At 40.3% G+C, this 15,132-nt stretch overlaps 3 protein-coding genes across 3 annotated transcripts; 1 reads left to right on the top strand and 2 right to left on the bottom strand.

The window, feature by feature from the left end:
- Window positions 1-1,639: 1,639 nt before the first annotated feature.
- On the bottom strand, window positions 1,640-2,572 carry LOC101622721 (olfactory receptor 1L1). The gene has a single exon (XM_004677366.1). It carries the CDS (start codon window positions 2,570-2,572, stop codon window positions 1,640-1,642), a length of 933 nt encoding a protein of 310 aa, XP_004677423.1.
- Window positions 2,573-8,342: 5,770 nt separating this feature from the next.
- Window positions 8,343-9,260, top strand: LOC101624318 (olfactory receptor 1361-like). Its single transcript, XM_004677914.1, has one exon. It carries the CDS (start codon window positions 8,343-8,345, stop codon window positions 9,258-9,260), a length of 918 nt encoding a protein of 305 aa, XP_004677971.1.
- Window positions 9,261-12,372: 3,112 nt separating this feature from the next.
- On the bottom strand, window positions 12,373-13,317 carry LOC101622943 (olfactory receptor 1Q1). Its single transcript, XM_004677367.1, has one exon. It carries the CDS (start codon window positions 13,315-13,317, stop codon window positions 12,373-12,375), a length of 945 nt encoding a protein of 314 aa, XP_004677424.1.
- Between the last annotated feature and the right edge of the window lie 1,815 nt (window positions 13,318-15,132).

Raw genomic sequence — 15,132 nt, forward strand, 5'->3', positions numbered from 1 at the left:
TCATATGAAATTTAGCATTATCTATCCCTTGTCTAAAACACCATGAGGTTAATTTACTTGACTTAGCATATCCCAGCTATTATATAAACAACAAGGCATAAAGGAAGATAATCAGTATGGTGGAGGATTATGGATGCCTCCGTGGGAAGAGAACTATGGTGACAGAAATCCTATTCTGTGAAAAAGTTAACAAGTATGTAAAAAAAGAAAAGAAACCACAAAACACTACACTAACCCACTTTTAAGATTTACATCTTCATTTATACACAAGCCTTTATTAATTTTTATGAAGAGCTTATTGTGGCAACTTTTCTATGCATCACTCAGACATCCTTGGGTGAATCAATTGTGTCTTGTCTTTAAGTACAATCAATAAATTACACACTTCTGAGCTCTCACAAGTTGAGCCCTAAAAACATGCAGGGTCTGAAAAGGTGTTAGGTTATTTGAATTTATTCACAGATTACTTATAAAGTTGAGCATCTAGCTACATTGAACATAATGAAAATTGGTATGTGAATAAATATCACCCATGTTGCATGTATACTCACAGCTCCTGCTCTCATGCCTATAACAGATACTGCAAATCTATTGTAGTTTTTTTTCCCCCTTAGAATCTAACCATAGAAATGGTGCTGTATCCCTCAGGTTGTCAGAGACACTTGATCAAAGTTGGCATGGATGTGTCACCCATTGGGCACCCATAATTTTAAGGAATTGTTCTGGAAAACATATTCTCAGGTAACAGGTCAGCAACAGCTTCAGCAGTAGACAGTGTGTGAGTCTCTGACTGTGGGTTAGAGATTCCTTTCCTGAAGTTTGTTGGCCAATGCTTTGTTTCTTGGAAGAAAGTAAAATGTGGCTGTCAGTGAGTAATGGGTTTAAAAGATACTAGCTGTTAGCCCTTCACTAAGAACCAGTATTATAGATTCAGTAAGTCATCATAGGATAAATATTCTTATTTTTATCAGAAAAATAGAAGACATGTTAGAAATCAAGTCAGATTTAGGGGGAGGTAATACGGGCAATTTGGGAACAAACTACAGGGCATGAATACTGAAATACAGAGGATTTATTTTTCATTGCATGCAGATGAGTAGCTGATTTACTAATAGTAAAATGTTGGGTTGACACTATACATTAAGAGATTGAGGTCTATGAAAGCCATGGGGTGGTAAGATGCCAAGGAGAATATTATGATTATAATCTGTTTGATAAAAGACTGATGCCTTCTAGAGAACTTTCCAAACTAATGTTGATGAGTGGGCTTTCTCGCTCTCTTGCTCTCGTGTGTGCTTACACACACACACACACACACACACACACACACACCCCATTTATAAAGAATTTCACAAATTAAGATAAATGGCTTCACAGAAGTATGTACATACCTCAGAGATCTGTGGCAGACAGATGAATCAAATTTAGCAGAAAAATTGAGATAGAGCTAATCCAACTAGCTAATTCTGGCTTCTACTAGGGTAATATAGAAAAATGCCAGGGAAAACTTTGTATTTAATTAATATCTTTTCATCATCTACAAAGTGCCTTTATTGCCATTCCTTGTTAATCATAAACACCAGTTGTGATCAGATTAGAGAAGCTGCAGAATTTCCTAGTACTTGGTATAAAATCCACATCATTGGGATTTTATCCTAACAATCAGTTTTCCCAAGCCCTGTTTCATGTCTTTGTTCCTTAGACTATAGATAAATGGGTTTAGCATCGGAGTCAATATGGTGTAGAAAAGTGTTGCTATTCGATCCCTGACAGTATAGCTGGAGAGGGGTTGGAAATAGACATAGCTGATACTTCCATAAAACAGGGCGACCACGGTGAGATGGGAGCCACAAGTAGAGAAGGCCTTGTACTTCCCAGCAGCAGAAGGGATCTTCAGAACAGCGATGAGGATTCTCAGATAGGAGATTATGATGCACGTGAAAGGGGTCATGATGACAGACAGTCCTTCTGTCTTAATTACGATCTCATTGACAAATGTAGATGAACAGGACAACTTCAGCATTGGGTTGACATCACAGAAGAAGTGACGGATTATATTGGAGGCGCAGAATTTGAGTCGATTCGCCAATTGGACATGGAGGAGTGAGTGAAGAAATGGGACGAGGAAGGAGATTATCAGTAGAAGGACACAGAACTTACGGCTCATTATGGTGATGTAGTGGAAAGGGTTACATATGGCCACATAGCGGTCAATGGCCATGGCTCCTAAGAGGTAACTGTCTACATTCCCAAAGGCCAGGAAGAAATACATCTGTGTCAGACACTCATTATAGAGGATGGTTTTTGCCTCTGATAAGAAGTTTACGAGCATCTTTGGAATAATAACTGTTGTATAGCACATGTCAACAAAGGACAGGGTGCTAAGAAAGAAATACATGGGTGTCTGCAGGTGACTATCGGAATAGATGGCCAGGATAATTAGCAGGTTTCCTACCAGAGTGACCAGGTAGATGATAAGAAATAAGACAAACAGGGGCTTCTGGTCCTCAGCTCTCGAGGAAAGTCCCAGGAGGATGAATTCAGCAGGTCGTGTTAGATTGTTCCATCTCATGGTTTTGCTATGCTAAAAGAGAAGTAAAGTAAAAATTAATAGACTGTCCTACCATTTGAAGCATGCATTTTCCAAGCACCTTTCTTTATCTGCACTACTGCTTTCCTCCACTAATTCACTAATATTTTCCACTTCCCTTTTATTTCTAAGAGAACCATTGGAGAAATAGAATAGACAGGAGGGTGGGAAGATCAGAGACACAAATAAACACAGAGATGTCCCTTTTCTGTCTTCTTGTATTCTGTTGCTAATCATTTCTGACTTAAAGTTTGGGGCAATATATATGGCTGGGGACAGAATAGAGACTGGAGGAAATATCTGTTTGTTTAGGATTTTAGTAAATAAACTTGCCCAGATAGTTGTACCCAACTTTTTTTTTTTTAAAGATTTATTTATTTATGTATCCAGAACTGGGATACAGGCCAAAGGTGGAGGGGCAGTGAGAGGCTTCACCAGAGACGGAGTGGGGAGCAGAATAGACCGACTGATGAAGTACATTGCTAAGGGGACCAGTGGGCAGGTCAGAGAGGTCTGCCCTGCCATGTGGATCACCTCTGGAGCTGGAATCGAATTCATGCTGAAGTGGCTTTAGCTTCTCAGTGCTGTGCTTTAACCTGCTGCGCCACCAGGGTGGGCCTGTACCCAGCTTTCGAGTCATCTTGAATTTATATGCTCCTCCATATCACTAATCCTAGAATTAGGACATTGAATTCTGTTATTACCTTACATAATTTTCCAGCATTAGAAAATGTATCTATATTTTCCATACATCTTAAATGTATTCCCTTCCTCTCTCCACCTCCAGCCCCATAAGTCATCATTTGAGAACAGAAGAAAAGATACAAATAGAGACATGGATACAGCAGAGATAACATAAATAACATTTTGTTACTTTCAAACTCATCTCCTTTCTCTCCAGCTTTGTGAGTTGTAACTCTGAGTGTGTATCTGTGCAAGTGTATTTACTTGTATCCTGCATTTGCGTTTATGACCTTCTCAACCATAGTTACAGCTGCCTAGGACTTACTTGGTCTTGACAAGCACACCAATCCTTGATTTTGAGTGATTCCTTTCCAATCCTGCAAGTCTCTCCCAATCAGATGGAACTGTGTGACACGTTCTGTGATTTTTGTCTTGTGTAGTTTCCTCAAATACATGGAGTTCATTTGGGAAAACAAATACAAAACAACCAATTATTTTCAATTATGAAAGGCACTAAAGGGACCAAGAGAGTCATATCTCAAAGTTTCTACTCTATGTGGCCCTGTCTCTCTCTGAGTCTCCTAAATTCCGAGTAATGCCTGAACATTTTGGTAAAGGAAACAATGCCCAAGAAGAAAGGAATGAAATGGGAGAAAGTATTTACAAACCATGGTAAGGAGTTAAATACAAAATATGTAAGGTATGCCTACAACTCAAGAGTGAGAAAAAAACCCAATTAAAAAAATTGGCAAGGGATTTGGATAGACATTTTCTCCAAAGAAGGATATAGTTGTATATTATAATGGGGAATCTGCTATTTACTAAAACATAATGGGAATTAAAAAAAAATAGTTGTTGTTAGTGGTATCAGTTTATCTTTTTGATTGCTGAGTAGTATTCCATTGTGCATAGATATACCACAAAATAAAACAAAACCCGACAATTCTAAACCAGGGAGATCCTACAGGGGAGGTGTACAGAGAGTGATCGGAATGAAGGGGGGAGGAATGTGGGGAACTGTGGTGATGATGGGTAGGTGAGGTGGGGGAGGAGGGAAATAAAATGAAAAATAAATAAATAAAAATAATGAAATAAGAAGAAATAAGCAAAGTTGAGGGACTAAAAATAATTGTTGTTAGTTCCCAATGAAATTGATCCTGTATCATATGTATAATTTCAGAATTCTATAAGCATATATTAGTCCCACAATATTGGACTGATTAAGCCAAGAATAGGGAGGTCATTACTTTAGGGACGGCGTAGAGGTAGAATTGATCCAGAAGGCCCATAAAGTAGATATAAATTATCATCAGTGTTACTGTTCTGCCTTGGACAGTCTATTGTGGTCACTTATAGTGATATTCTATGCCAAGGAAATAAGAAAGCAAGATGATTTGGGGGGCCAAGGTAAAGACTGTAGCATGCTATGAAGATTATGATGCATCTAGTGTGGTAGTCTTGAGGCTGAGGGAAGCAGGCAGTTACAAGCCTTCTACCTGTGGCCCTCCAACTCTTGCTGGTCTAAATCCAAGGATCCAAGGATCCTTGATCCAGTCCATTCCAAATCAAATTTCCATTAGAAGCTCAAGGTAGATCTTAATAAGGCAATAAAGAAAAGTAGGAATGAATGAACAATGTCAACACACCTAGGGGTAGGGAAAGCAATTTAGGGAAGCTTCTTTCCTCAAGTGCATAGGTCTGGACAGCCAGGATTTGCATTATATGACCTTATTATTATTATTATTATTAATAAAAGTTAAGGTGACTTTGGTTTAGAACACTGTATATAATTTAGAAATATAGGCTTTCACTCTTCAGGTTTATGTTACACCACACCCACTCCCATTGTCCTCCAGGGTAGTCCATTATGCTCCCTTCCTACCCTGTTCTCCACCTTTCCCTCCTCCTCTGGTAGCATCAGACTTTATTAGTTTAGTTAAAATTGACCCTCTGGCCCTCCCTGGTGGCGCAGCGGGTTAAAGCACAGCACTAAGAAGCTTAAGCCACTTCAGCATGAGTTCGATCCCCACCTGCCCCCCAGATGACCACATGGCGTGGCAGACCTCTCCTGACCTGCCCGCTGCTCCCCTCAGCAGTATACTTCGTGGATCTGCCTGTTCTGCTCCCCACGCTGTCTCTGGTGAAGCCTCTCACCCTCTGCATCTCTGGCCTGTACCCCAGTTCTGTATGAATAAATAAATCTTTAAAAAAAAATTGACCCTCTGTTTCTCTATATTCCACATGTAAATGAAACCGTCTGGTATTTGTCTGTCTCCTCTATTTTAAAAATGAAGAAAAAATTAAATAAAATTATTTTTTATTGAGGTAATGTTGTTTACAGCACTGTGTATTTATTAGAGATATATATTTTGCATTTCCTCAAATGTACATTACCACACTACTTCCATCACCAAAGTACCCACAGTCCTCCACCTTGGTCCATTGGGCCCCTATCCCACTTTACTTTTCACCTTCCCTCAGCCTTCCCCCTCTAGTTCTGTGGTGAGATTTCAAGGGTCTGCTTTGGTTTGGTATTAGCTGTCTATATTTTTCACATGAATGAAAGCATCTAGTATTTGCATTCCTTCTTCTGATTTATGCCACTGATTTATTTTTTAGTTCTATGCACATTGTCACAAATGGAAAATTTTCCTCCTTTTCTTTTAAGATTTATTTATTTTATGGCCTGGGGTACAGGACAGAGGCATGGTGGGTGAGAGGATTCACCAGAGACAAGAGTGAGGAGCAGAAAAGGCAGATATACTGAAATACACTGCTGAGGAGAGCATATTATTTTACCTATGCATATTTAAATATCAGTTTCTATAGGATAAATCCTTTTTACAAGCACAATGCCATCATCATACTTGAAATTCAGTCTTTTGATAACATAAAAAATCTAGTCAGTGTTGAAATTTCCAATTATTTAGTAAATATTGTAAAGGTTTCTATAGTTAAAGAAATCGTGACCCAAAGAAGGTTGTGATCAGTTGCTGCACATATCATATTTGGTTATTTAGCAGTAAGCTCTTCTGTGTTGGTAGACAGTGGAAAATACTGGTCTGTGCCCCATTTGTGATCATTTCCACAATATTTAGTTGATATCAATATGCCATGCCATTATTATTATTATATTTTATGATGAGACTGAGACTCTCTAAGTTGCAAATAATCTCATTATTTTTCAATATTGTCCCCACTTCTTGATGCACCTTTCATTGCTCAAATAATTGTTAAAATCAAGTATTATGAATTTGATAGTCTAAAATAGACTAGCGAATGGACAGGTAGATTCTAGCAGAAGGATATGGTTGGTGAGAACTAGAAATGAAAATGTCATTGGCGAAGATAATGTAAACACAACAGTGTTTAAGAAAGGTTGCATTTTTGCCTAGTTATGTCTTGTAACTAGTTTGTTAAGATGCCTAGATTTAAAACAAACATCCAAGAATTACAGAAAGGTTAGGTTTGGAAGGATAGCTTCTTAGGAGGATGACATTGGAGGTCAGTTTCCTCTGGGGCTTTCTCCTTATCCAGCTGTTGACATTATGAAGGTTATGGAGTCCCCCAAAGGGCAGACTTTCTTTAGAAAGAGTTTTTTCTAGAAGCTTTATGATTTTTGTCTCAGTGAGGTCTACACATAAAGAAGAAATAAAAAAAACAGACTCAGGGGCTGCCATCCCTTTGAAAAATGTAGGTAAAAGGGCTCAGCCCAATTAATTAGCATTTCATCTGAACATAATTGGAGTCTCCTGGGGTGAGTAGAGTCCCAGCGTGAATACACGAATGAGGCTCTGTTATTGGGATGAGTTGCCCATAAAACACTTCTCAGGAAAATAACAAAAAGGCAACTCCTGATTTTGTGAGAATGTGGTGAAGCAGGGAACACAGCTCTACATGACTTCTAACGTGGGTGTTTGATGTTAGATACAGAGAAGTTGAGAACAAGGAGCTTTGAACTGAACTGGAGGTGGGCAAACAGGGTCAGAGACTTCTATTTTTGGTTATATTTTCTACATTCCAGATGAAAAGTTACATGTTCGTGAACAGATAGAGTATTTCAGCAAAATGTCAGTACTCATGTAGCAGCCTCAAATATCTCCTTGGCATACTGTGTGGAACTTCCTGTGGGGAAGAGCTGATCTGAAATGACATGGAGATCTCATCCACCGGCAGGTGATATGATTCATCAGAATACATTTTTCATTGAAACTCAGTCATTAATAGTTACTGCACTTAAAAATAAACTAATAAAAATTTCTGATTCTGTTAATAAATTCTACTTTAATCCCAGGTGAGTTTGATAGACTTAATGGAACAGAAGTAACCCTATGGAAAGAATACAGCAAAGCTTCTGGACAAAGCTAGGACCAGCTCTCACTCAATACTGTATCATAGATGTAGAGACTCAGTCATCTGACTGGAACCTTGACATCTGTTCCTTCCCTTTCCAGCCCTAACAACCAGTGGTGTGTGGTGCTTAAGCCCAAACACATTTTACAGGTTAATTTATGTTTTGTTACTCAGATTCTGTAAAACCATCAGTAGTCTCTTTGCCATCGTTTTCTCACCTGTAATATGATTTAAAAGTAGTGTCTGCCAGATGGGATTGTTGTAAGCATTGACATTTGCTTGATAATTTATTTCCTAGCTCATAGCAAGGATCAAAAAAATAGCGTTTAGTGAGTTCTTCCTTGTTATACAGTGCATTTCATAAAAGCAGGGGGGAGGAGGGCCATGTAAAGCTTATGCAACTGTGTTTAGTATCTGTCAAATTGAGAGCTTGTAAGTGGTCAATAAATGAACCTGCAAGAGGCTGTGGAGTGAGTGGTGAGGGGATAGATAGAAAGATCATAATCAAGGGAATGGAATACAAGAAAAAACTTTGGAAATTAGAAGCACCCAAGCAAGAAAAGATGTTCCCTATAAGCTATCCTAGAGTGAATTTTAGTACTGTTTGAGCCTGACACTTTTTTCCCACAGGTGATGTGGATCATATCTGATGGCTAATAGAAGCAGGACAGCAGTGACAGACTTTGTCTTACTGGGTCTATCCAACTTGCCAGAGATGCAACCAGTTATTTTTGGGGTTGTCCTGGCCATGTACCTGGTGGCCGTTATGGGCAATGCTCTTCTAGTGGCTGTTGCCCTATCAGACCCCAAGCTCCAGACCCCCATGTATTTCCTGCTCAGTCAGCTTTCCTGCATTGACATATTTCTGACAACCATCACTGTTCCCCAGATGCTGGCGCACACACTGTCCATGACTAGAACCATCTCGTTTAACTGCTGCATGACCCAGCTATTCTTCTTCATGGCTGTGGGCAGCATGGAAGGCCACTTGTTGGCTGCCATGGCCTATGACCGCTATGTTGCCATCTGTGACCCCCTAAGATACTCTGCCATTGTCAGCCGTCATTTATGCCTGCGTATAACCTTGATGTCATGGGCAGTTGTCAGCCTCAATAGCCTCCTGTATAGTGTACTGGTCACCCGCTTAACCTTCTGTGGCAACCAGATCACCCACTTCTTCTGTGACATCACACCCTTGCTGAAACTCTCTTGCACCCGGCCAGTGGTCAATGAGATGCTAATATTCACTGAGGGCGTAGCAGTGGTGGTCAGCCCCTTCTTCTTCATTTTAGGGTCTTATGCCCGCATTGGTGCTGCCATTATCCGCATGCACTCACTCACTGCCCTGCGCAAAGCCCTGTCCACTTGCAGCTCCCATATCCTGGTTGTGCTGCTCCTGTATGGCTCTGTGATCCGCATGTACCTGCGGCCATCTTCCAGCTATAACTTGGACCAGGATCGCCAGGTGGCCATCTTTTACACAGTGGTCACGCCTATGCTGAACCCTCTGATCTACAGCCTGAGGAACCAGGAGGTTAAGGGGGCTCTGCGAAGGCTTTTCAGGAAATGCTGCATCTCAAGAAACTTCCAGCCTGGTTCCCAGGCAAACAGGAAATGGCAACACATTTCCTGAGCCCCAGGTGTTAGCTTGAAAATGTCTCAGACAGAAACGGTCCCTTCCTAACAACAGGTATGGTTCACATTTTTATGGAATGACCTTCTTGGTTAGTACCTTTTTGTTAGGGTTTGGGAAGACTGAGTTCACCAGATATTCTGGTCCCTAGCAATCCCTGCATTTAGTTTCAAAATACTCATTGTAAAACTATCTGAAATGATATTTTAAAATCACATCTAAATTTCATATTTTTTCATATTTAATATGGGGCATGGATCAAATAGGGCCAGATAATTACAAGTCAGTGTGTTCTTCAGGGTTTTGATGGTATAACATGTTTTCAGAGAGAAGCAGCCTGAGTTACAATGTCATTAAATAGAAGAGTGAGTTTTTGGTAAACTGGAGAGAAGCTTCAGCTTCTGTTAAAATTGCAGTGAACTTATGGTCCCTCATCATTTCAGCAACCTCTCACCTCACTTCAGTACTTACTGTGGCTGGCTTATTCCATCTGAACTTTGCCCCACTCCAGGAAAGACAGTGTAGGTCACTTACGATAATGGGTGCTGGCACAGGCTCTGCCTGGTGTCTCTCGTGCCAGGAGAATGTGGTCAGATTTGGGACATGGGTGAAGCAGAGCTATTTAGGTACACTATCATATTGATATAGTAAATAAGAACAAAAGGAGAGTCAGGATGGAACGTGAAGAGGGTAGAATGACCTTGCCACTTTTTTATGTGTGGAAGGTTTTGTGGAAGTGAAGGTTTTGTGTATTTGGTTTGGGAGGGACACAATCAATAACACTGTTTCTGGTCATGTTAAATTTTGATATCCATCCTATTGTAGATGTTTCATAGGCAATTGAATACATAATTTTGAGATTCATGGGGAAATTGTATCTTGAGCTCGAAATGTCACCAGATGTAAATGATATTTGAAACTTTGGGGTGGATATTACCTAGGAAAAAACACATATAAGAGTTATATGGATGGAAACCTGAGATGGGTGTGCACTCGACATTACAGTTCTGGAAAGGAGTTTGCAAAGGAAACTGAGAAATGGCCATTAGTAAGAAGAAAGCAGAAAGTCTGGTGGATAGCAACCCTAGAAAAGAGTGGTCTTTTGCTTATCTTTGACCTGTTATCACCCATACCACCACCCCCTCCCCTGGTAACCACCCAGTAGCATTTCTGTGGAGAAATCCATTGATAACATTATGGGGTTTCCCTGGTCAGTAATGACACTTTTTCTTGTTACCTTCATTCTCTCTTTGTCTTTGACTTATTTTAATTTGATAGCAAAAACATAAGGAGGTAGGATGACAGGGAAATAGAAGTCAGGAAATATATGAAGTAAAGGGGAGATGGATGCAGAATCCACATGGACTATGAGAAGATACCTGTCCATTTTTAAAGTCAGGCAGTGTTCTTTGGTTGAGTTGTACAAGTTGCTTATGTATCTGAATGTCGACCTCTTACCTGATATGTGGTTTACAGGTGTCCTCGCTCTCAGCAGGCGGCCGGCCGCCTTTGCATCTTAGTGAGGGTTTCTTTCACAATGCATGGGCTTTCTGTCCGAGGTAGTGCCAGGTCTTTATATTCTCTTTTCTTTCTCCTGCTGTTGGAGACAGACCCACAGAACATCACTGAGACTTACCTCAGAGAGCTTTTGCCTATGTTTTATTCTATATATTTTATAGTTTCAGGTATTATATTAAAGTTTTTAGTCCATTTGGGGTTGATTTTAGTGGCATGAGATGGTGATCTAGTTTCATTCTTTTACATGTGTCTGTTCAGTTTTCTCACCCCCTTTTATTGATGAGACTCTTCTTCATTGTATGTTCAGCAATGAGTAAAAGGTAGGTGATATATCAAAATATCACTATTATCACTATTATCAAAATAGTGATAAGCTCAGAATAAGTAGAATATATGGAGTCTATTTTTATAATTATTACTCATTACCAATAATATGCAGATGAAGAAATAGTGGGAGAAAAGGATGGAGCTGCTGGGTAGAGCTTTACATGTATCTGAAAGCTGTTGTGTGAGTGAGGGTAAGGTCAGGACTCAATCTACCTCTTTTTTTATTGACTGCACAGCTCCATAGTACACATATATTATACTGATTGGAATTTACTCTAAGAGGTAACTTAACTTCAGCGACTTAAAACAACAGACATTTATTTTTCAGTCAAAAGCCTGCAAGTTGTAAAAGGCAACTCTATACTTCAGACTCTGGGCCAAGTTCCATTCTGTTTACTTTTTCATTCTGAGACTCAAGCTAAGTGGCCATAGCTCTACAAGATGAACTTTCTTACGGTAAAGGCTAGTGCTTGAGAGAGTCTGAGGCAAACAGTCTGAGGCAGCTCCAGTCCATTCAGAACTTTTTATCGGAAGCAGCATTTGTTATGCCTATTCATAAACTGCTGGCTAGGGCAAGCCCAGACCCAGTGGGATGGGGGTGAATATTCCGCCTGGCTAAAGCTATGGCAGGGATGGGAAAGAGCTGGGGACAGGCACTATCTCTCTAACAGCTAAACACGGTGAGCTAGAATCGCATTAGTGTGCAGTGCATGAAACTTATTTTGAAAATTTCATTATCATGAACGAGTGCATTAAATACAAAATATATGCATATAGTTACACATTTGTAATGTATTCATGGTATATGTAGTCATTCTGAGATAAACTCCTGGAAGAGTAAGAGTATCATCTAAATGCAATAAATTTTGATGGAATTGCATAATTATTTTTCAAAAATGTACTCTCTTAACTATTTCTTCCCCTTAGAAAATTCTTGCCGTGGGAGTAGGGGGATTCTTAGAAGAGGTTCCATGTTAAGTGGTAGAGGATCCTAGAAGCTCTGGTGGGGTGCAACACATCTAATAGTTGTGAACCTGTACCCTTAAATCATGTACAGTACTGTAAACAAATTTTTCCTCAATAAAATAAAAAAAAGTGAGGCTTATCACTGATTTTATTTTATTTTTGCTTAGTATCATATCTATTGAGAAAATCCATGACATTTACCTAATTTAGATATTTCTAAAGTTCTAAAGAAGCAAATGTGTGAGGGACAAAGCCACATTCCCAGATTCTTAAACAAAATCTGAAACTGTGTTTTGGGGCTTTATTTGAAGAAATAAGTCTGTATTCGGCTGATCCACTTCTTGAAAGCTTCCTTGATGTCCCCATTCCTCAGGCTGTAAATAAAGGGGTTCAGCATGGGGGTTACCACTGTGTACATGACTGTTAGGATACGACCCTTGGTCACTGAGTAGCTGGAAAGAGGCCGGAAGTAGACCCAGGTGAGGGTGCCGTAGAATATGGCCACCACGGTGAGGTGAGAGCCGCAGGTTGAAAAGGCTTTCCACTTGCCCTTGGCTGAGGGGCTCCGGAGGATCACTGAGATGATGCAGGCATAGGAGATGATAATAAAGGCCAGAGCTCCATTGATGATAATCACACCTTCTACGTGAATCATTAGGGTGTTGAGGTGGGTGCTGGAGCAAGAGATCTTCATCAGAGGGTAGAGATCACAGAAGAAGTGGGGGATCCTGTTGTCTGCACAGAAGACAAGTCGGCCCATGAGATAGGTGTGCAGCAGGGCATGAAGATGGGAGAGGAGATGGCACACGACCACCAGCTGCGAGCACAGTATCCTGGTCAGGATCACAGGGTAGCGGAAAGGGTGGCAGATGGCTATGTATCTGTCATAGGCCATCACAGCCAGGAGGAAGTTTTCCATGGCTGCAAAGCAAATGAAGAAATAAGTCTGGACTAAACAGCCCATGTAGGAAATAGCCTTCGTAGAGGAAAAGATGTTCTGCAGCATCTTGGGGACCGTGGTTGAAGTGAAGCAAATATCAACCAAGGCCAAGTTACTGAGGAAGATGTACATGGGGGTGTGGAGGCGGGGAGAAGAGATAATCAGTGTGATGATGGCAAAGTTGCCGGAAATGTTGATTGTGTACATGAATAGAAAAAGAATGAAAAGTGGAATCTGCTCTTCTGGGCGAGTGGACATGCCCATGAGGACAAAATGAGATACACTGGTCCAGTTGTTGTTAGCCATCTGTTGCCATGAGAACAAAACAGATTATTTATAGTTTTGAATGCTGGCATAGGCTGTTTAGATACCATGCATTGGTCATGCAATGTCAACTACACATGATTCTGATAAAGGAATCAAGGGCTCAATTAGAGATAATGATTTAATTGTGATCAGTGATAGTCACCGTCACCATAGCTAACATTTACAGAATATTTACCTGAACCTTGAACCAGGGCCTTTGCTGTATTAACCCATTTAATTCTTAGAATAACTCTATGAGGCAATTCTATGATTTTAATTCTAATTTTGTAAGTTAGAAAACCGAGGCATGGAAAATTTAAGTTCATAAAGGCAGATTCAAACTTAAAGTTGAGTTTATCTGACTTAAAAGACTATGCCATTGGGCCCTCCCTGGTGGTGCAGTAGGTTAAAGCACTGCACTAAGAAGCTAAAGCCACTCCTCATGAGTTCGATACCCCCTGCCCCGGAGGTGACCACATGGTGAGGCAGACCTCTCCTGACCCGCCCGCTGCTCCCCTCAGCAGTGTACTTCGTCGATCTGTGTGTTCTGCTCCCCATTCTATCTCTGGTGAATCCTATCATCCTCCGCATCTCTGGCCTGTACCCCAGTTCTGTATGAATAAATAAATAAATCTTAAAAAAAAAAAGACTATGATGCCACCCTCTGCAAATTAAAACCATGACATCTCATTTAGGGTAATAAGACCAACTGATGAGTTTTGTAACCAAGAATTCTGCCTGCTAAAGGATTTTGGAGGTCATTTGGCCCAGCGAGTCCCATTTTGAGGAGGGCATGCCCTTGGTGGTTGCCAAAGACTTCTCAAGTTGTTCAGACATTGTTTTCATAGAACTACCCTGTTGAATCTCAACTTTTTTCTTTTTTGTGTCATTTGTTTTCAAGCTGTTTTTTAATGTATTATTTTGCCTCCCACTTAATGAATGAAAAGCATACTTTCATCCATCCCAAATTTTACTAGATGTAGAATCCTCAGCATGGAAACCTCAAAAGAGCAAAAAAAAAGGAACAATTAAAAATATTTCAAAAATTAATGACTTTAATGACCAGATAACAAATCTAACAAATCCATTTCCAGATTAGTGAGTTTCCCAGTCTCTGATCTAAAAAAATAGAAGGTGACTAACCTAGTTGTTAGCACATCATTAAAAATCATTTTTATAATATGTGAAACTAGTTTCTTTCATCTTACTTGGATAGCAAGTCACAAGTGACATCATCAAAGTTCTTTAGCTCTCATCTACTTATATAAGTGAACATGTGCTGTGTCTCTGGCAATGAAAAGAAAGCTATGGAATACATTGGTTTCTGACTCTTTTTTTTTAATGTTCATTTATTTATGCATACAGAACTGGGGTACAGGCCAGAGGCGCAGGTGCAGTGAGAGGATTCACCAGAGACAGAGTGGGGAGCAGAACAGGCAGATCGACGAAGCACACTGCTGAGGGGAGCAGCGGCAGGTCAGGAGAGGTCTGCCACGCCATGTGGATCAGCTCCCTGACTGGGGATTGAACTTACACTGAAGTGGCTGTGGTAAGCTTGCAGAGCTGCACCCTAACCCATTGTGCCACCAGGGAGGGCCCCCAAAGTGCGTAGGTTTTAACTAAGGGGTATGTGAGCAAAAAATAAGATCCAAATCTTTCAGTGTTCAATCCCCTTTTATAGGATCATAAGGAAGTGAACATTCTTTTCTTCATGAATGCTTTCATGGTCAGGAAACTAAAGTGTGATTGCCTCTCATCTGGAGTGAGTTTATTTCTCTTTCTAGAATCCCACTGAGTGCAGCTACTATTCAGTAT

The sequence above is a fragment of the Condylura cristata genome, unplaced genomic scaffold (genome assembly GCF_000260355.1).
Source record: "Condylura cristata isolate star-nosed mole 26May11 unplaced genomic scaffold, ConCri1.0 scaffold00006, whole genome shotgun sequence".
Classification (NCBI taxonomy): Eukaryota; Metazoa; Chordata; class Mammalia; order Eulipotyphla; family Talpidae; genus Condylura; species Condylura cristata.

Bases quoted from the DNA above. Each gene is read 5' to 3' on its own strand.
- LOC101622721 (XM_004677366.1), bottom strand. From the start codon at position 2,572: ATGAGATGGAACAATCTAACACGACCTGCTGAATTCATCCTCCTGGGA.
- LOC101624318 (XM_004677914.1), top strand. From the start codon at position 8,343: ATGCAACCAGTTATTTTTGGGGTTGTCCTGGCCATGTACCTGGTGGCC.
- LOC101622943 (XM_004677367.1), bottom strand. From the start codon at position 13,317: ATGGCTAACAACAACTGGACCAGTGTATCTCATTTTGTCCTCATGGGC.